The sequence below is a fragment of the Lates calcarifer genome, linkage group LG24, assembly GCF_001640805.2.
Source record: "Lates calcarifer isolate ASB-BC8 linkage group LG24, TLL_Latcal_v3, whole genome shotgun sequence".
Lineage (NCBI taxonomy): Eukaryota > Metazoa > Chordata > Actinopteri > Centropomidae > Lates > Lates calcarifer.
Window position 1 is genome coordinate 14,361,950 of NC_066856.1, and position 20,442 is coordinate 14,382,391.

The 20,442-nt window shown below is 38.5% G+C and overlaps 1 protein-coding gene across 1 annotated transcript; it reads left to right on the forward strand.

Annotated features, from left to right (window-relative positions):
- Positions 1–233: 233 nt before the first annotated feature.
- On the forward strand, positions 234–20,371 carry smchd1 (structural maintenance of chromosomes flexible hinge domain containing 1). Its single transcript, XM_018693653.2, is given in 49 exon segments — positions 234–436; positions 438–482; positions 3,506–3,581; positions 3,838–3,996; positions 4,115–4,197; positions 4,333–4,466; positions 4,597–4,711; positions 5,047–5,166; positions 5,323–5,489; positions 5,591–5,684; positions 5,764–5,886; positions 5,888–5,981; positions 6,068–6,188; positions 7,103–7,301; positions 7,786–7,983; positions 8,100–8,213; positions 8,710–8,816; positions 8,994–9,076; positions 9,195–9,305; positions 9,408–9,485; positions 9,610–9,729; positions 9,824–9,968; positions 10,195–10,297; positions 10,502–10,574; positions 11,049–11,188; positions 11,930–12,055; positions 12,150–12,374; positions 12,581–12,723; positions 13,086–13,171; positions 13,257–13,375; positions 14,175–14,336; positions 14,427–14,555; positions 14,686–14,765; positions 14,892–15,049; positions 15,135–15,250; positions 15,336–15,397; positions 15,579–15,666; positions 15,872–16,003; positions 16,139–16,288; positions 16,373–16,499; positions 16,848–16,967; positions 17,096–17,181; positions 17,287–17,409; positions 17,619–17,800; positions 18,346–18,455; positions 18,992–19,062; positions 19,146–19,314; positions 19,409–19,567; positions 19,675–20,371. Coding segments are annotated over 49 exon segments (5,934 nt in total). The 5' UTR covers positions 234–310; the 3' UTR covers positions 19,758–20,371.
- Positions 20,372–20,442: the final 71 nt, after the last annotated feature.

Consider the following 20,442-nt stretch of genomic DNA (forward strand, 5'->3'; position numbering starts at 1 on the left):
CGTATTGTACCAAGGTGGTTAACCTTATTGTATAGCTCCTACAAAAATTAGTTGAAGTGATTGAATTGGGTTTTATTTTATGTAAATGCCAGCGGCGGTGCATTTCTTCCAGCAGTTTATTTCACCGAGTCGGCCCGGCGGTTGGACGTAATTTCGGTTTAAACGCTGTGACGCGAACGCAGCATGAAGAAAGCGATACGGGGGAGGGAAATCTACAGATTGAAAGGGTATGTGACTGAGATACAAGAAGTGTAAACCCGCGATATCGCCACTAACCACCGCAAACTTTAACGTATTTTATGTAGCAAAGATGTTTAACACGGGCGTTCAGCGTCCTTATTGTGGGACCTCTCGGGGAAATCAAATTGGGCCGAGAAAAATCTATGTTTATGACGGCCGCTTCGAAAATAAAAAGGTTACCGGGACCTCACTGGAACACAAGTGGTTGGGACTTCAATTACTTCCTTCAAATTTTGCAAAGGGTAATGTTATCTTACTTTATTTTGGTTTGGGGGTCAGTTTTTAAGGTAATAGACTGTCTACGATGGAGGTCTAAAAGTTTTAGCATGTTTCAAAATCAGTTGGCCTTAAATTTGAATTTTTCGTCTTTATTTCGACGTTTATCTCACAGCTGCAGTTAATTAGTTTACTAATTAAGATTTGTAATACAGAGTGGTCAGAAAGCTTAAGCACGTCGTAGTGATTAGCAGGCTTGAATTTGAATTTAGTTAATTTTTTGTTTTTCACTTATATCTTGGTTAAAGACAAGTAAGCATTGGTTAAATGTAAGTGAGTACATTTTCTCAAATACTCTACATAAGTACAAATTTGTGGGTCCTTGAGGGTCATCGCAAAACAACTCATCTTTGACCTCCTAGCACTTTGGTGATGTGAACAAATTGTGGCCAAACTCAATTATGGCCAGGATCACTTATTCCATTAGTGTAGGTTGTCTTCTGACAGCTGGCCTCTTCCTCTAGGCCCTTTCCAATAGAGCAGGGCTCCATGATCTCACTATCATGTGATGAAATTGATTATGATTGCACTCTTATATATTTATGGGTATGTTGCAGTCCATTATGCAATAACTTGCTTTATTGTTTTGATAATGCTATAAGTTAATGATGCCAGAAATGAGTTGAGAAAAGTTTGAAATTGTGAAATAATATAGAGTGCAGCTGAGGTAAATATTTTGTCCGAACATGTGGAATAAGCTGTAACTTGCAGATTTCCTGAACCCAATTAAAAACTGGGTTCAAAATAGAAATTTAAAAAAAATGCTATTTCAGCCCTCAAGCTATATTTATCAAGATCTGCAGCACTGAGTTATTTATGCAGGATCAAATAGCTTCTTGATGTGATAGAAGTGTATTTATACCACACAGCATCAATATTTGGTTGCGTGAAAGTTAAAACTAGTGGAGAGCTTATTAAATGTGATGATTTGTTATAGCTTAAACTACCCAACAAAACATATAATGTCATTAATTTAAATTTACTTCTAATAATTCTGAGGTTTGGACTGCTGTTGGACATAACATGCATTGTCAAAGTGTCACCTTGGGTAATTAATTGAGAACATCCATCAGATTTTTATAGAATCATAAGGTGACATCATTATATCTTTTTTTGTCTGACCAACAAACTGAATGAATTAAAACACTGAAATTCATGAAACTGAACATTATAACACTCATGAAAGAGGCAGTTATCACAGGGCTGTTGTATGAACCTGCATTAGTTTTCACTAGGTGTGGCTAATAAAACGGCCACTGGGTGTAGATGTGTTATACTTCTTTCATTTGCCTCCAGGAAACAAAACTGGCCATAGATGAAAGGAGCACTCTGGCCATGAGTCTTTCCATTAAGGTTACTTTAATGTTATGACGATAGATCACATGCACGCAGTTTCCAGTTTAACCGGTCTGCCTCGATAAAACTAAAGGGTTCTAATACAGATAGCACATTTTAATGTTCAGTTTTTGTTGAAACTCCAGCAGCTGAACAGCATCACAAACTACAGCAACCAAAACTTCAACCAAAAGTGAACTCCCTCCTGAAATAATTACAGTCTTTATGAAGTTAGAATTTATTGCTGGAGTCTTGCATTATAGTCTGTTGTGGGTGTGAATTATTATGTTGTAATTTGTTGAGAGGGACTAACCTACTGTTATGTCTGACATATTGTAGAGTATTGTCTAGTTGATGAAAATGCCTTTTTTTTGCAATTGCTCAGAACACAGTTCTGAAAGAGGAAATAAATAAGTAAAAAAGTGAAAACTACTATAAAATAGAAATAATAAATACACAGTAAGTGATCGAAGTGAGGAGAGTCTTGTCCACTGTTAAGTGATTGAAGTCCCAGGAGATCATGAGGAGATCAGGTGTGTGGAGTCTGGAGTATCTCTGCAACAGAGTGGATGATGTAACAAAAGGTTGCTAGGTTAGCAGGGGGAGCAGGGGTGTAAACAACAACCAAGGCAACATGTGATAACTCCCTGGGTATGTAGATAAGATGTATATAGTTCAATGTATGGGCTGCAGAAATGCGCCTTTGGGGTCATGTGACCAGTTTGGCACCATCTGTTGCCCTGCACCTCCTTTCTGTGGCAGCGATGGCATTTGGAAAATCTTCCTGGAGTTTCAAAACATCACTGAAACACTATATAAAGCTGATTATAACCTTCATGAAAGTGTGGATGTTGTATGAAACTGCATTACTGTTAACTGGGTGTATTCTGGCCACATGGCATTGCATTAAGGTCACTTTAATGTAATGATTGTACCGCTCCCTGTGTTCTCTCATTAAGTTGATCCAGAAATACATTCTCTAAGAACTTTGTTCTTTAGAAATTTTTCCATCTGTCTTTTGTTAAATGATGTAATATTAAGTGTTAAAAATACTATTATGCTGTCATTAATACTAGTGATACTCCTATGAAACAAACAACAGATGGCGTACATTCAGTTGCCAGTTTAATAGGTCTGCCTATTATCACGTCTCCCTCTCAGTATAACACAATACAGTTGAACAGCATCACACAGGTATTATGTTTTTGGGTTGTATGTCCTGTATATACATCTGTCCATCCCATTTTCATATCACAAGGACGCCTTGAGGGAATATTCCTCAAATTTTACACAAGCATTCACTTGGACTTAAGGATGAGTTGATTTTTGATGATTTTAGATTTTGGTGGTCAAAGGTCAATGTCACTGTGACTTCACAAAACAAGTTTTTTGCCACAGCTCAACATTTCCAGCACTAATTATGATAAAATACACTAAATACCTTTTCTTAAATTCCTTCAAAATCTTCAACCACCTATATTATGAGTCAACTTGACTGGTTGGCAGAGGCATGCAGCCTTGCTAGTTATCTTTCAGCTATCTCACTCCTTTTCTTTTATCATTCCCCTTTTCTCCCTCTTTGGACTCTTACAGACTACTCCCCCTCCCACGATTATTTTCTCAATTAAGTGATTGGTCTTTTTTTTTTGCACAGGAATTTGAAATCAATCCACATGAAATATTTGTGTTGGTCACCACAGACAGAACGGTCCTGGATTTTGACAAATTTGGTGAGTAAATCAGTCCTTGTTGGTGCAAAAGTAAACAATATGCTTCCATAAATTATGGATGAGAAAATTAAATAAATGCATTTTAAACTATTGTTAGTTTGTCCTGTAAATATTATCACCTGTAACCCAAGTTTTTCTGACTTTGTTCTGAATTTGTTGTGATTATGACTGTCAGTGTTCAGTCTTGACTGTCAGATCATCTTATGAGTCAGTATTTACATCTGATAAGACAGTGATTCTCCATTTTTTATTACAGAGGAACTTCAAGATGGCAGTACAATATACTTACTGCAACAGGAGGACCAAGTTCTACCAGTGTCAACGGAGGAGCCAATCATGTTTATTCCTCATTATGATACGTTGATCAGGAGTGGCATGTATGAGTACTACGCTAGTGAGGGCCAGAAACCATTACGTAAGTGCTTTTTTTAAAAAAAGTTATTAATTACTCAGGTTAGTATACTTGAGGTGAACAGAAAGATTAAACTGCATAGTATCACTAAAAACTTCCTATGTTTGTTATATTTTACCAGCCTACGCGTTTGCTGAGCTGATCGACAACGCTCTGTCAGCCACAGCTAAAAACACAGGAATGAGGACGATAGAGCTACGAATGGTTGGTTATGCAGGTTATGCAGCTGCATATAATTTTGCATATAATTTATTTATGTATTATATATATATATGCATATTTGTTTACCACGTGCACATGTCATATCCAAAGTGACTAAGATCTCTCACTGTTTTCCAGCTTTTTGATGAAAGCAATGGGAAACCTGCAGTGGTTGTCCTAGATAACGGATGTGGGATGACCTCTAAGCAGCTCAATAACTGGGCAGTGTACAGACTCTCTAAATTTACCAGGGCAAACAGCACGCTCATAAGGTTGGTGTGTGTTACTTTAAATCTTTAAATTGGAAATGATTATCCCCTAACCTCTGCTGCCAGTGTGATATCTTATTTTTCAGCATCTGAAAATAATTTATCTTTGTTTTTTGTTTTATCTTTGTCACAGTAAGCATGAGGGGTATGTTCGGCCTGATCCTGTCCCTCGTAGTCTCAACAGTGATATATCCTACTTTGGGGTTGGAGGAAAACAGGCTGTTTTCTACATCGGGCACTCAGCCAGGGTAAGTGTTTGGTGAAAATAGTTAAGAATGCAGCATTACCACATTGTCAGAGACACTAACAAAGAGAGAGTCCAGTTTAACCAACAGGAGTTTCTCAGGGCTCATATCTACTTTATTTAATCAGGAAGTCACGTTGAGATTGAGATCTCATTTACAAGTGAGACCTGAGTACTGAAAAATAAAATAAAGTAGCAATAGCAGCAGGGAAATTAATTGTGAATCTGTGAGGGTTTCCTGTGCTCAAAAAGTTTTTTTTGTCCAAAACAGATGTTGCAAAATGGGGGAGTTGTTGGCACTGTGGTTTAAAAACAGGTAATTTTTTTCTAATTAACTAGATGATCAGCAAAGCCAGGAACTCCCCAGATGTTCATGAGCTGGTTCTGTCGAAGGAGGATTTTGAGAGAAAGGAGAAGAACAGAGAGGATATTTACAGTGGGATCATCAGAAAAAGGAAGGTAAATACTCTCTTTCAAAAGCCTGTGTTCAGATAACATGATTGTATTTCTAAGTATAACTTTAAAAAAAGGTGTCATGATTCTTTGTTAGCATATTCTCCATGTTAACATCTCTGCCGTCTATCTCCTGTGTGATGTTTTGTCCTTTTCCTGCAGCCTGGTGACTCCTCACATGTGAATAACAATGATGAGCGCTTCCTCCACTCCTTAATCGCTGAGGAATATGGGAAGGAAAGCTTCACAGCTGTGGTCATCACAGGAATCTTACCTGAACATATCACCTTTTTGAAACAGGATTTTCAAGCGTGGACCAGAGAGCTAGCGTAAGTTCATTCATCCACACCATCCCAAATTTAATCCCCAAGTTTGATTTCCAATGATTGATTTTTTTTTATTAAAAAGTTATCTTTTGTCCATTTTTCAGTCACATATATCACTATTACATCCATGGAGTTAATGGAAATGACATGAGTAACAACGCTGCAAACTCAAATCATCTGTCTAAAATTGACATTCAGGTAAAGCTGTTGAGGGATGTCAACTTGTCCACATCCTCCTTATGGCAAAATTACCATTTGACTCTTCTCTTTTAATCAGGTCACCTTGCAAGAAAAGCCTTCCAGATGTCCGCGTGTGATGAATCTCAGGGAGGTTGACGATGACATGCAGACTCTGTACATAAATGCTGCTGCAGACACGTTTGAGTTTAAGGTCAGCACCTGGACTAGACACTGGCACGGTGGAGGGGGTGATTCGGTATCATCCTTTCCTCTATGACAAGGAGACTTACCCTCAAGACCCAAATGCTGTGCAAGGTATTTAAATGTTCAAATACTGAGCCTGCTTTATGACACACTAGAGCTTTGGATCAGATTGTGGGTTTTATTTTGGTTCTTATTAGCACTTCCTGATGACGAGGATGACGATAATGAGTCTGGAGTCCAGCATCAAGCAAGAGGAAAGAGGCCGATCTTTGAGTGCTTCTGGAATGGACGGCTCATACCTTACACCAGAGTACATGAGTAAATACTTTTAATTATTTTGTTACATTATTTATTCCAGATTAACTTTGTAAGAATATTAATTATTAATTTAATACAGAGACTGTAAAAGTTTACAAGTTTTGGTTACTCTTTTATGTTAGAAAATTCAGTTGAACAGCACAACCAGCGGGATGGTGTACTTTAATTACAGTAAGATGGCTGAACATGGTAAATGTTATACCTACCTAAACATCAGTATGCTTACATTGACATTGTGAACATGATAGCATGCTGGCATTAACACTTAGCTCAAACTACCACTGTGCCTAAGTAAAGCCTCAAAGGGCCGCTAGCTGTACCAGACACTCCTGTTTCTCTCTTGTTTAAACCTCGGACAGAGCCAAGTTAGCCCCTGTTGTCCCAGGACCTGGCTGTGCCACGTTTCAGCTACACTGTTTCAGTGTCTGCAGGGAATGTTTCAGAAATGGAGTGTCTGCTTTTCAGCTGTTTTGCAGTACATTGAACACATATTTGCAGCTTGTTAAGATGTTTTGTGTTGGATATTTGAATATGACAACCCTTTATGCCACTAACTTTCATCACTCATTTTAAATGCCTATCTCACAGCACACCTGCTGCCATTAACCTGAATATTTGTGCATTTTAACAGACCAATAAAGGCTCTTTAGGCTAAGCTAAGTTAATTAACTCTGGGCTCCAGCTCCATATTAAGCATTTATACATTATATGTGGATGGTGCCAATCTTCTCATCTAACTCTTAACAAGACAGCAAATCATCATATTTCTCAAAATGTCAACTATTCCCTTACAAGATGCAAGCTGCTGCTAGCAAGAGACACAAAAGCAAACCATTCCACTTCTCCTACTGCTCCCTCTCACTGTCTTGTGTAAGTGTTTGTTGGTCTTCTTATGTCTTGTGCATTTATTACAGGTTTGATTGGTGTGCCTGGCCCATTAAAGGAGCAAATAAAGATAGAGAACCTCTGCCTAAAGAGTGTTACAGTCGATTTTCAGGGGTCCTGTTCACAGACGACAGATTCCAGGTCAGCACAAACAAGCTCACCTTCGTGGACCTGGAGCTGAAAATGAGGAACAAGGAAACTATCTTCACACGCGTTGTTAACAGACAGGTGATCATAAACATTTTTTTTTCTATCAGGCTCTTTGATGACTAGAACAAATTAGAACAGGCCAACATCTAAAAGTTTGACTGTGAGATTGAAGCTGTTTCTAGTTGGGGAAACAAACACCACAGTTTTACTTCTAGTTTTATGAGTTCTTCTCTTCAGCTGAAGTTAGCATGCTTCTTCAGTCCACACATAAACTGTATGCTTGAGTCTCACAGCATTCAGCAGCCTCCACATATGCAGCTGCTGGAATTAATGGAAAGGCAAGTTTACCCTACCTGCTCATCACAAATAGACAATGAGTTTAAGTAAACCAGTTAATGTTGATGAAAGTTGTGTATCTAGTCATTTAAAGTCAGGAGGTTTTGGTGGTGACCAAAACTGAGTTAAAACACCAGTGAACACGCTTGTCCTAGAGTCTGTCCTCTCCTCTTTTAATGCAGCCTCAAGCCATTTCTCTGAGTTAAAAAGCTTAAACTTTCCACAGGGGCAAAGAACTAACATTCAGAAGGACTTCACGCAGTGGCTAAAACACTGTCATGAGAACTTGGACAAGCAAGTGAAATTCCTGGGCTTTCAGGAGATCATAACTCGAACAGATCAGCAAGCTAAGAAAAAAACACATCCCTGGGCAACGTTCTCCGCCATCCAGTTGGACGGCAAAATATACAAAACAGGCCAACTTGTGAGCATCAATTTGTTTTTGTTTTTTTGAGTATACACTATATGTGTACATGCGTCGTGTATTCTGACTATATGGTATTCAACTGTATACTGACACCTACCCACTTCTTTGTACAGGTGAAGTCTCAGAGAACGCAGCCCATTCATCATGGTACTGTGGTTCGATTTTTGCTGTATGGAAATCATAACCAAGATGTTTTTGCCACTGGAGGACAGGTTGAAGTGTCTCTAGTAAGGAAGGAATTATGGAGTTTATGTTTAACAAAGTTTGTTTTTTTTTTAAATCTTGAAACTAGAGCTAACTGCTTGAGGGCTATTGATGTGCAATCAAAAAGTTCAGAGACTGCACTTATAACAAGCAAAAAATGTACCTAATTTAAATTTGGCTGCCATCCTTGACAAAGTAGTCACCTTGTGCAGCCTTATTTAATTTTTCTAATGAGCGGTAGAGGTGTATCAGGATTGTTGGGGGTGAAAAAGTGTCTGTCCGTAAATCGTGACCAAGCAAAACTCCAGAACTGAACCCACTGAAAATCTGCAAAATGCACTCTATCCAATTAGACAGATTTGGAGAGGATCCTTTGGGTAAGAAAAGAGAAAAGTCTAGATTAACAAAGCTCAGAAGAGACCTTTTCACTTTTCAAGACTTGAGGCTGCAGTTGCTGCCAGTCTTGGTGAGTTTGTATTTTACATGCATTTTACATTCACAAACAAATCTGCTTCCTAGGAACCCAAAGGACTTCATGAGATGACCAAGATCATACCTATCTCAAAGCTTGACAGGACCGTCAGTGATGAAGCCATCAAGAAAAGCATTGAAAATGATATCGCCAAGTGAGTAAGCAGTTAAAGGAAATGCTCTTATGCTACAGGCTTCTAATATGTCTGCAGTGCATGACTGATACAAGGCATGGTTATGAGGGTTATCTGTTGAAAAATAATTAGTGTCACTGTGTCTATTTCCCTGATGGGACTTCATCAGCTCAAGTAAATGATATTTTGTTGTTCCAGGCTCCCACATATACTAAAAGTGGACTGGCCAGATGGTAACCTCTGGCCAGAGAATGCTGTTTGTCTGGCTGGGTCTCCATTTGGTAAAATGTGGCATTGTCTGCACATCACACCAGTTCACACACCAGTCATCAGTTATGTCTTTTTCATGGAGCCTAAACGTCATTCTGTGTGTTTTGTGTTTTTACTTTGATATTTCAGGGCCGCTCAAAATCGAAATACTGAACAAGAAAGGAGAGTCAATGTCCAGGATGCCAACAGTGAGACAGATAGTGATAAAACTGAGTGTCAAGCTCAAAATAGTTCAACATGGTAAGATCATCAGTGTTACAAAAGAAACAGTCGTCTAAACCTCTTAAGTTAAACCAGATGATTGGATTCATAAAAGCAAAATCCTGTATTTTACTCTTAAAGGTCCTACAAACAATGTAGAGGTTGTCACTTTTGTTGCCCAGCACTCACCAAAGTACGGTTTCTGGTTCAAGAAAATGGGTATGTTTCTTTTTATTTGTCTTTTTTTTTTTTTTTTTTTTTTTATCAGTTACTTCTTAGATGGCCTGGTTTTTATCTGATAAAAGATCATATATTAGTTTTGCAAACATCTCACCTTTGGCAGAGAATCTGACCAACCCAGGGAAGTACACACTGTTCTTGAACACCACCATAAGTGACACTGATGCCACCGTCTTTGGAGACAGAAACCTTCCAAGCTACAAACTCAAGTTCACCATCAAAGGTAAGGAGAACTGGAGCACGTGTGTTTACTCTCATGTTTATTATCCTTTCTGAATACCCTAATCAAACACTTCTGCTTCTTTTATCCTCCTCAGAGGGTAATGCTGAGAGTTTCGATATGGGTGTTGCGAGTTCCACTCTTCGCGTAGGGGTGCCATTTGACATTCCTCTGCAGCTAAAAGATCGTTACGGCAACTTAACAATGCCTCTTCCTAATCTCCAGCCAGTACTCACATGCAGGTGGGCCACTTCACTTTATACGTAAAACAACTGTTGTTTTAAAACACTAGTTTTGTTTTTTATGGCTTGAAATGCTGCTCTGATGCATTTTTTTTAATCAGCATGTTTTATGTAACTTTCTGTAAGCTTTCATCAGCTAAATCATGGAAAGGTTTATCATAAATGTTGTCATGTCTTATTGGCAAGATGTGGCAGTCGCTGTAACTGTATCATTGTCATTACTTAGTGACCTGCGTCTGAGCTATGACACAGTGGACAGCAGTGGGACCAAGTTCATCATCAAAGGGGTCAAAGCAAGAGGAAAAGTCTTGAATTACCAACAACCCAAGGTTAGAAAAACATGAATTTCCTCTCAGAAGACTCTGCTTGTCTACCAGACAAAGATCCAATAGAGTGATTTCGACAACGACTTAAGTTTCACAAATGCAGTAAAATCACAACTGGTATTACATATATAGTTACAAAAAACACACATCACTTCCTCTTCCTCATCAATCCTCTGACTTTTAACCATCCAGTATTTTATTTTACAGACATATGACCTGAAGGTGACCCTGACCGGTCTGAAAAAAGACACGCAGACTTTGAAGATCAGTCTGCTCCCTGGTAAGAATGCATGTATTCATTTAAAACAATAAATTACAATTAGATACTCATAATAAGAACCTTTGTGAGGGAGTTGTTTTGATGGAGGAAATAACAGCTGAGCTGAAACAATATGCAAATCAGTAACAATCAGTAATCTGCTGCAAATTAAATATATTTAAGGTTTCGCCAGTTGGTCTCTCTATTTTCTGATTTTATAGAATAAAAAATCAATAGATTGATTAAAAGAGGAACATGGCATTAATTGTTATATTTGTTTTAGAGCAGGCTGAGCACACACAGCCTGGTGTAGGTTTTGGTGTAGAAAGAGAGTCAAATGGCTCTCAAGAGGTATTTCAGCCATAGTGTCAGAGCAAATGTCATCTTAATGTTAATCTGTTGGCTACTAACATTAAGGTAAGAATCATTATATAAAAGTTGAGACAGCTGAGGAAACATTCAGTGGTTTCTCAGATGCTTTATAATGTTTTTCAGGTAATCCACATTCTCTCCATGTGAAGACAAAAGAAGACCCAATCATAGTAGAGAATGGAAATCCTGTCAGGTTCAATGTTGAAATTCATGATGAAGCTGGAAACATCACTGCTCAGCCCAAAGAGATAGTTTACTGCCAGGTATGGGTGTGGGAAACATTTTGATTAATCAGACCATATTTCACTGCCCTGTTACATCAGACAGAGTAGCACAGGAGTATCTGTGGTATCAGTCCAACTTAACTCATGAGAAACCTGAATCCTGACTGAGCAGACTTGCTGAAAAATGTGGTGTCTGTTTTTTATAGCAGTATTTCACTTCTTCTAGTTCAGCAGGAGGGCTGTGGGTCTCATGGGAGTGTTGTTGGTCTGGTGTCGCCAGAGTTTATCTTGTGTTTTTACCAACTCAAGAAAAACTCCCAGTGGGAACCATTAAATTTCAGTGAAAGGCATCTTAGTGCTTGTCATCATTTTAATAGAATACAGGAAAAACAATGTTGTCTTTCATTCCAGGAAACAAGACACACATGTGGTCAGAATAGCTGTTGCTAACTTAAAAGAAACAATCCTTAACAGAAGACACTTTGTTCTGCTTTGGTTTTTGTAATATACATTTCGGTTTGATTAATATATATTTTTTTTTAGGAAATGTTGTAATTTTATGCAGAAAACTTCATACTTTTCGTTTTTTCTTCTAGGCAAGGCAAAGTATATGTTATGTGTCAGTTTGTGCTCCTTTTGTACAGTCTTATCTTTCTAATTCAAATCCTCTAACTATCCTTCTTTCTCTTCTCTTCTGAATAGTATAATGTGATTAAACCTGAATAAATGATTTAATGTGTCAATTGTTTTATCCTCTTCCCTGCCTATGTGGATTTCCAGGTTCAGGAGCTTCCACCTGCAACAATTGACTGCAGCACAGGAGCAGGACAGCTTGTGACAAAGCCCATAAACCTGAAAATAATCGAGGGAGAACCAGAAAAGCTCAAAGTTAAATTTTGGATGCCTGTAAGTAAAAGGATAAATACTTCAAGTTTTCTGTCTAATGTATCTGATAAAAAACGTTCATAATGTCTCCATCCCGTCTTTGTTTTCCTACCAGAGTCAGAGGAGAATACCGTTGGTCTTTAGGGAGCTAAAGGTGATGCCCAGCTCAAGGGTCTCCCTGATAAAGATCTGCAGTCAAGATGATGAGAATCTGGTGCTGAAGAACAATGAAAAGATAGAATGGCTGGCTGGAGGCTCACTGGAGAACCTGTTCTATAAGCTGTATGATGAGGCTGGCAGAGCAGTACCTCCCACTGCTGAAATAGCCTCTATGATCAAGGTGAGCCTAGCATATTCAATGAGTTGTCTTCCTATTGTTTTGCTCACTGTTTCATATCATATTATGGAGATTCTTGCCAGCAGTTTGGGTGTGGTGAGAAAACAAACCACACTGCTGCAATAAATCAGACATTTAGCAGCCATTGTATTTGAATTTTTGCTCAGCTCATCACTGACTTTTCATCGGTCACTCTGTTTTTGTTTAAGGTTAACTGGAAAGCAGATATTGATCTAAAAGATCTGGTGCAGGGGAAGCTGCCGGACATAATGGTGCCCATACATGTGCATGAAAAGCGCTTCTACCAGGTGTCCTACCAAGACCAGAGTGTGTCTGTTTCCTTTACTATAGTGTAAGCCTCATACTCAACTCAAAGCTGTGATTCAGTGTTTGCAGTCTTAAAGGAAAAGTTCATTTTGTGAAATATGCTTATTTGCGATCGATACCACTCACATGTCTGCTAAATATAAAGCTACAAAGCTGGTTTGCTTAGCTTGCAGAATTTACCTACTACCACCTCTGAATCTCACAAATTAACACTTTATATTTCTATTTGTTTGGCTAGCAGTTTCCCCTCTCTTTTTGTTTATGCTATTCTAAGCTAACTTACTCCTGGCTATGGCTTCTTATAGACAGATATGAGAGTGGTATCTCTTCACACCTTGCTCTCAGCAAAAAAGCAAAAGTCTGCATCCCTGCTTGTTTTATTTGTAGACCTCGTCCAGATGAACCAAAAAAGCTGAAAGCAACTCTGCTCCAAAATGCAGTGAAGCTGGGTGAAACCCTATCTGGAAACATCCGTGAGTATGAACTTGATCATGCCATAATTACATTTTTTGGGATATGGTTTTAACCTAGATGACACACAACGTTTTCCTCATACAGGCTTGGAGCTTGTGGACCAGTACGACAATGCAACCAATTCGCTAACCTCTGCCTGTGTGAAACACATGACTGTGAAAGATGAGGGCCTGGACAAATCGGCTGTCACTTTCAAATGGCAGGTGGGAACAGAGATACACAAATGTAAATGGAAACTTGACTTTAAAAATGTTGAAACTTGATTTTCCTTTATAACTAAGTGATGTCCTGCACAATTTTTAAGTCTGTGTACTTTACCTAAGTATTTAAATTTTTTGCTGCTTTTTTACTCCAGTATATTTCATCAGCGATTCATTTTCTTAATTTTGTCTATAAAATATTGGAAAGAAGAAAACAAAAATACCATGTCCATGAGTACTAGGCGACATTATTAAATGTTATTTCCTATACCCAAAAATATTCATTTTGCCATAATAGAATATATATATTGCTCTAATGTAAGACAAGGAAAAGCAGCAGCATTGAGATTTTTTGGCTTGAAAAAATGATTTAAATAATTAATCAATTGTCAGAATAATACATTGTCTTGTCATCTGTAAAATAAAATGCAGTGTTATACAATAGATGTAACTATCTAGCAGCCATAAAAATAATTAAAATCACCTCCACCTCATCCAGCTGAAACACTGAATATTACATTCATGTTTTTGCATCTGTGATAACACAAAAATATCCTTATCAGAATTAATTTCTTATATACAGACAAAACAATAATGGAAAATACTCAGTTAAACAAAATATATATAACTACAATGCTGACAAGGGCCACTCTGCATAATGAGCACTTTTATTTTTCAGATGTTAAGTATATCTTGCTGCTCATACTCATAATATTTTCATATGGGACTAGTTTTTTTTATTGAAGTAAAAGATGTGAATACCTGTTGATATAAACCTTGTCACTCTGTGTGTTGAAATCAGGAGAGTAGCAGCTCTGTCGAGGTGACAGGAATATGTTTCCCGTCTGGGACTCCAGGCATCAGAGAGATTTGCTTCACTTACCAGGGCTATGTAGCATCAGTCATGGTCAAAGTGAACCCTGGAGACCCTGCGGAGCTTAAACTAGTCAGCGGACCTAAGCAGGTAAGAAAAAGTTTTGCTGCTTCTTGCTTCCAGCTGTGTTACACAGTCTTATGTTCAGCAGGCCTGACTTCTTTCTTTTTTTTACACAAGCCTTTGCAGGTGTTAAATGACCACGGCATCCCCACACCATTCCTCGTCCAAGTGTTTGACATGTGGGGAAACCCCTCTCCAGACAAGAGGGTTGTGGTAGAATTGAGATCTTCTCCGCCAGCACTGAAGGTCAGCTTGACAAGGAATATAAACAGGCCAAACCCTGTACATGTAAACTTTATTAAAAAGTCACTAAAGGTCAGGAACATATGAGTTGTGCAGAATGACGTAACTGGAGGAATCTCATCTTATTGTTTAGGTGACGACAGCTGTTACTTCACAACCAGTGGACGCAGAAGGAAAAGCCTCTTTCACAGTTACCAGTGTGAGTGGACCAAAGTGAGTGTCACCTTTTCTAATTAAAACAATTATTACAAAAAATACAATAATTAATAAACTATATCTCACATCAGTGATGTCCCACCAGTTACTAGTAAGAGTGATGTTACCTTTTTGTTCCACTAGGGGGTACTATCAGCTAGAGTTTAACTGTTCCCTCAACAACAAACCCATCCCTGGTCCATCAGTGAACTTCACTGTTCTACCTGATCCCAACAAACCTGTCAGCCTGGCAGTGGAGTATAACACCTTGGCCAGGTTTCCTGCTGGAGGCACCTTCCCAGGTTTGCATTTGTATCCCTTCTTTCTTCGTACAACTGGTTTTAGTCTCTGTCTCAGCAAACTAAAAGCAGCTGTGTGTCTGTCTAGTGTTCTTTGTGACTGTGGTGTCTGATGACGGTAGCCCGATGACAACTTTTAACCCAGCTGCTGCACTCATGTTGCTGTGGGAGGGAGTACCAACAGAAACAGCACCTCAACCAAAAGTGAGTGATTTACTAACAGACAGAGGGGATTTTTATTTGCTTTTCTGGAAACTAAAATTTGTTGAATTATATTCTACTTTTCTAGGTCACTAGGCTGAGATGTAGTAAGCCCATGGAGAATGAGAGAAAAGACTGTTTTCACTTCAGGTAAGATGCTTTCACATCCTGTCTGTCTGTTTTGTCTTAGCTCTTGTAGGATGTTCAAAGGAATAGTTTGACATTTCGAGAAATTAGCTCTCTCACTTTTCTCATGTAGAATTAGCTAAGAAGATCAATACCAGTCTCATGTCTGTATAGTAAATTTGTAAATATTCCTTTTTCACTGCAGAGATAAAGAGATCCCAGAACGTGCTGGAAGGTACACCATCCAGTTTTCTCTGTCCATCAGCAATACAAAAGTTCTGTTCAGTGATGAGGTTGGTTGAACCAAAATTCTGTAAAACAATTTACTTCCAGACACCTGACATTTGATCTTCACATACTCAAAGCTTATGGAGACAGTATCCATATTGTCCCCCATCCTTTCAACAGGAAAGTGGTTGCTCATTGTTGTTGTTGAGGTTTGTTGGTCATAATCACTGAGAGAAATGACTGACCCCAGCACTGTTTCCTGCCTCCTAGATTCCTATAAATGTAGTAGCCAATCATCCTGTCAAACTGAGACCTGACTCCGAGCCACCCGCCCCAGTCGTTTCCTGCTCTAAGGATGTTGCTAACCGAACCTTGGTGAAGAATATGACCCTGAGAATAATGGTGAGCTCGTCATTGATTGATCAGGAACTTTCTAAGCTTTCCAGTCAGATATATTAATTTTCAAGCTGTAGATTTGATGGTTTATTATCTGGTATATATACCCTTACTTAACTGAGTCACCTTGATTGATTCCAGGATGCATATGGAAACCCAGCAGGGCAGGATCTGGGTGGAAAGGTGGTCATTTCTATAACAAGCTTGAGTGGCAAAAGTAACATCCCTCTGTTTGAGGGCAAAGCCAACAGATGTGAAATTGGCCTGACAGATGGAAAAGTCCACATCACTGTGAGTGACCATTCCTCGTAGGACAAGATTTAGTTTGACATTTCATGGCTCCACATATGATAACTGTACTCTCACTGTCCACAGAGATTGACCATCATGGAGAATAGCCCTGGTGATGTTGGCAGTGTTTACACCCTCCTCTTCAAACCTGAAGTGCCAATGGTTCCCAAGCCCCTGGCTCCTTTTGGGCTCACCTTTCACTTTTACAATGGTATGATATTATAAAACAATGACTCATATTTCACATTTGATGAGGTGTTAAAGGTTTTAAAGTAGACTTGTGCAGCCTTTGAGTAAATAAACTCTTCATTCATCAATTTTTTTTATCTTACCCTTAGTGGTGTTATTTACTCAGGTTTTGAGGTATGTGTTTCTTAAATAATAATAATACAATATAGTTCAATTAAAGATTGCATTTAAAGAGGAACCTTTCTTTGTAGAAAAAGTATCCCTGTTATTCTGAAGAATCAAAAAAAACCTGCTGTTGGCATTTGATTTTCAGTTTACTTTATGTAACTTTTTAAAGTTTGTCTGTTGTTTGTATCTTTTTCCGATTTAGATGCAGTAAACCAACAGAAAATGCGTGAGCTGTTAAAAAAGAAAACTGAGCTGACTGTTGCTGTCACTGCACATAATGACCTCTTGACTGGTTACAAAGATGTACTTAAATTGCTGACAGGTAAGATTTCGTTTTCTCTCTCTTTTCTTTATACACACTTGTCAACTCTCTGAGCAGGATACTGCCATGTTTGTTTGTGTATATTATTTGTGAATCCTCTCTAATTGAAAATATTCCCTCCTTACCAGATCAAGAACTGACTGCAAATCACAAAGAGACTGAGCTCAGAAATGTGCTCAATAGTAGGAACATGGGAATAGTAAAACCTCTATCTGTACGTTTTCAATTCTATTTCCACTTCACCTCTGTACATGTAGAAGCTCTGATCTCATCTATATATATTTATTGGTTCATTTGTATATTTTTTTATTCTTTGTAGATCCCAGATATTGACAGACTCCTAAATGACAAAACCATACAAGCTGATGAGATTCTGAAAATACCGAGAAGAGTCTGCTCCATCCGTGACAACTTCAGGGGACAGCAGGATGTTTTGGGAATGGTAATGTCACCTTCATATTGGCTTAGAGCCTTATAAATGTCAAAAACCAGTGACCTGCATGCAGATGTGTCCAAGCAATGTTTGGGCTGATGTGTGAGTTTGAGTTGAGTGGGGAAAGACAAGGGTACAACAAAGACAACTGGAAAACAAGCTCATTTAAGTTTATTTTCCAGAGCTTTGTATTTTTACCCTTTTCCTTCTGAATGCAGGTTGGTCACTTGGCCTGTGTGCTGGATGATGATGCTGCAAGAGTTATTTCCTGGCACATCAGGGGTGACATGGATTGTGTCATCACCAAAACAACAGAAGCAGCACAGAGGATCTATAAGGACACGCAGGGCAGGCAGCAGGTCATGGCCCTTGACAGCATATTTGTGTCACCGTTAAACAGGTACACCTACATTTAAAAAAAAAAAATATATAATAGATCTTTTGTGACACTGAAAAGTTCATTTTAATGTTTGGGTTCCAGAGCACAGTGCACCTTGTTCATACTGTACCTTCATGCACCATCATTCATTTCAGTTTTGTTGCTGGTGTCTTAGTAGATTTCCTGATGATATATCCTGTGTGTCTGTGATTATAGTCTATCCCAGGCCTTCCAACAACAGTAATTTAAATATCTTGTGCAGCACCATCTTGCACAGGCTGTCTAAAACTAAGCAACAAGGATACCTACAATTAAATCTTGCTTTCATTTATCCAATCAGATACATTCCAAACCACTGGAAATTTTATGTAAATCAATACCTACTTGGGAAAACTTGGACAATATAGGGTGATAAAAAGTGTTAATTTAAGTGGTGTTTTAAGATGTAAGACTTGTATTGTGGTCCCTTAAAACAAAGCTGTGAACAAGGTTTGATTTTGCTTGTTTTGGAGCAAAAATTCAGACCATCTCTGCAGTGTCTCTGCTAAAATGTGAATTGCTTGCAGACCTCTGCCTCACATAAGAAACGGACACATACTCTTTAATCCCCCTGGGAACCCAGTCTACGCCAGAGACCTCCTGATTTACCCCCACAACAAGGAGAGCTGTGACATTGGTGAGCTGTCTTAAATGGATTTCCTCATGCTCAGTGCAACATTGCCTATTTGTTTTATTTTTTAACCACAGATTTATAGTACACGTTCAGGATTTCTGTGGTTTTCTAGAGGCTTCCAGGTCTCTCTGTGTTTGCTGTTGTTGGGGTTTTTCCTTCATGCCCTCGCCGCTCCTGTTGAGGTTTCGGTAAATGGTTCCACCTGGGATCCAACGTCATGGGGTTTGAGGGGTTCCTCGCGGAGGGGGGAATCACTGGAGCAGAAATTAGGCCCCTTTCACCTCCCTAAAGAGATTTTTTTTTTAATATTTAGTAATGATTTTCTGCAGTGTGGGGTTTTCTTTTTCTTAGGTAAAAGTTGGTTCCATCTATTTTTTTCAGATATAAAGTATGGTATACTTGGTTTCAAGATACAAAATGTATCAATAACCATCTCAAATAAGCTCTTAATTCCTCTTTAATTGTTTCTCAGTTTTTTTAAGCAGCAAACACATTGGAGTTATGAGTCTGAAAGTTTCCTGCTTGTGCTTACTTTGCAGTGTTTAAAAACATCCTCGGAGACACTATTCTGATTGATGACCTGGACTCTGGAAACAAATACAGGCGCACGGTGAGTGATGCTTGTTGACAGAGCAGGGCCACAAAGTAACTGGCTCATGGTTGTATTTCCTCTAAATATGATGTTTCTCACAGGTGGTGCAGAACAAGATACCCTGTCCCACCATACTGACCAGGGAGGGGGACAGGATCAGTGGCAAGGGCAAGTTTGGAGGGGCACAGAACAAAGCCCCACAGACAAACACATCACTAATGTTTGGAGCCCCCCTCCCACAGGATTACCACACACTTCAGGAACAAATAGGTAACATCTCTCATAGTCATATTTTAAGTTTATTTTTGTGGTCAATCAGATTGTGTTTTAACTTTACTTCTCTTTTTTTTTCTTTGATCCATAGACCTGCTCAGACAGTACCGTACAGCTGTGCAAAAGAGAGACAGCGCAGAAAAAGAACGTCAGGAACACTTAGAAAAGATGAGGTCTCCTCAGATGCTGCAGAATAAACAAGATATGGAGGAGAAAAAGAAGCAGCTGGAGGAGATTGAAAGAGAACTTGGTATGTTTGCTGACCTGGGAATAAGGGCAGACAGTAAATTACAATCTTTTTGCGTTTCTCTTGTTTTATTATTGTTGATTTCTAATTAGTCTTGGTTCTTCTTCTAGTGACTAAACCCATCAGATCAATGAAACGGGGGCCAGAGGATGCTGGCGAGCCTTCTGGCATCAATACAAAAAGGACAAAATAGAGTTCCACATGAGACAGTCCTGAGCCAAACCTTTTTGGTCATTTTATTATTATTTTCAATTTTTTTTTAGGTTAAATTGTTGTAATTTTATATTTGTAGAGATTTGTTTCCTTATGTTTTAACACTTTTGTAAAAATCAAAACTGCCTGCTCCTGACAAAATTATGTGCATAGCATGATGCCTGGATCTTTCCTACACCATCAAAAGATTTTTCTGTCAACAGTGAACAGCTGGCAGCAGGGTTACCATATGACCAGAACGTTGATGGTATCTTGCTGTTGCTGAAATTTACAAGTTTGTTCGTAAAAATACTAAGAAGCTATTATGTGTCTGCTTTTACAGTAAAATACTGATGATTTGTTTATTACTGTTTATCTGTTCTTTTTCACAAGAGGTACTGTTTATTTGTGGATGTTTATGTTTATTGTGAACTGCAGTATATATTTACCACATGCTACTGTATAATATATTGATTAATTCATTGCTATCAAAGAGGACTACATAGATATTTTTAAACCTTGTGATTTTATCAATTACCTGCTCTTTGCATTCCATTGGTCATTGCATCTTCAAATTTTAAGACAAATAATACAATTTCAAAGTGTCTTTTCAAACCATGTCTGTCTTTATTAATTCTGTGGGGAAAAAAACAAACCTGAAGAACATTTACGACAAATGAACGGAC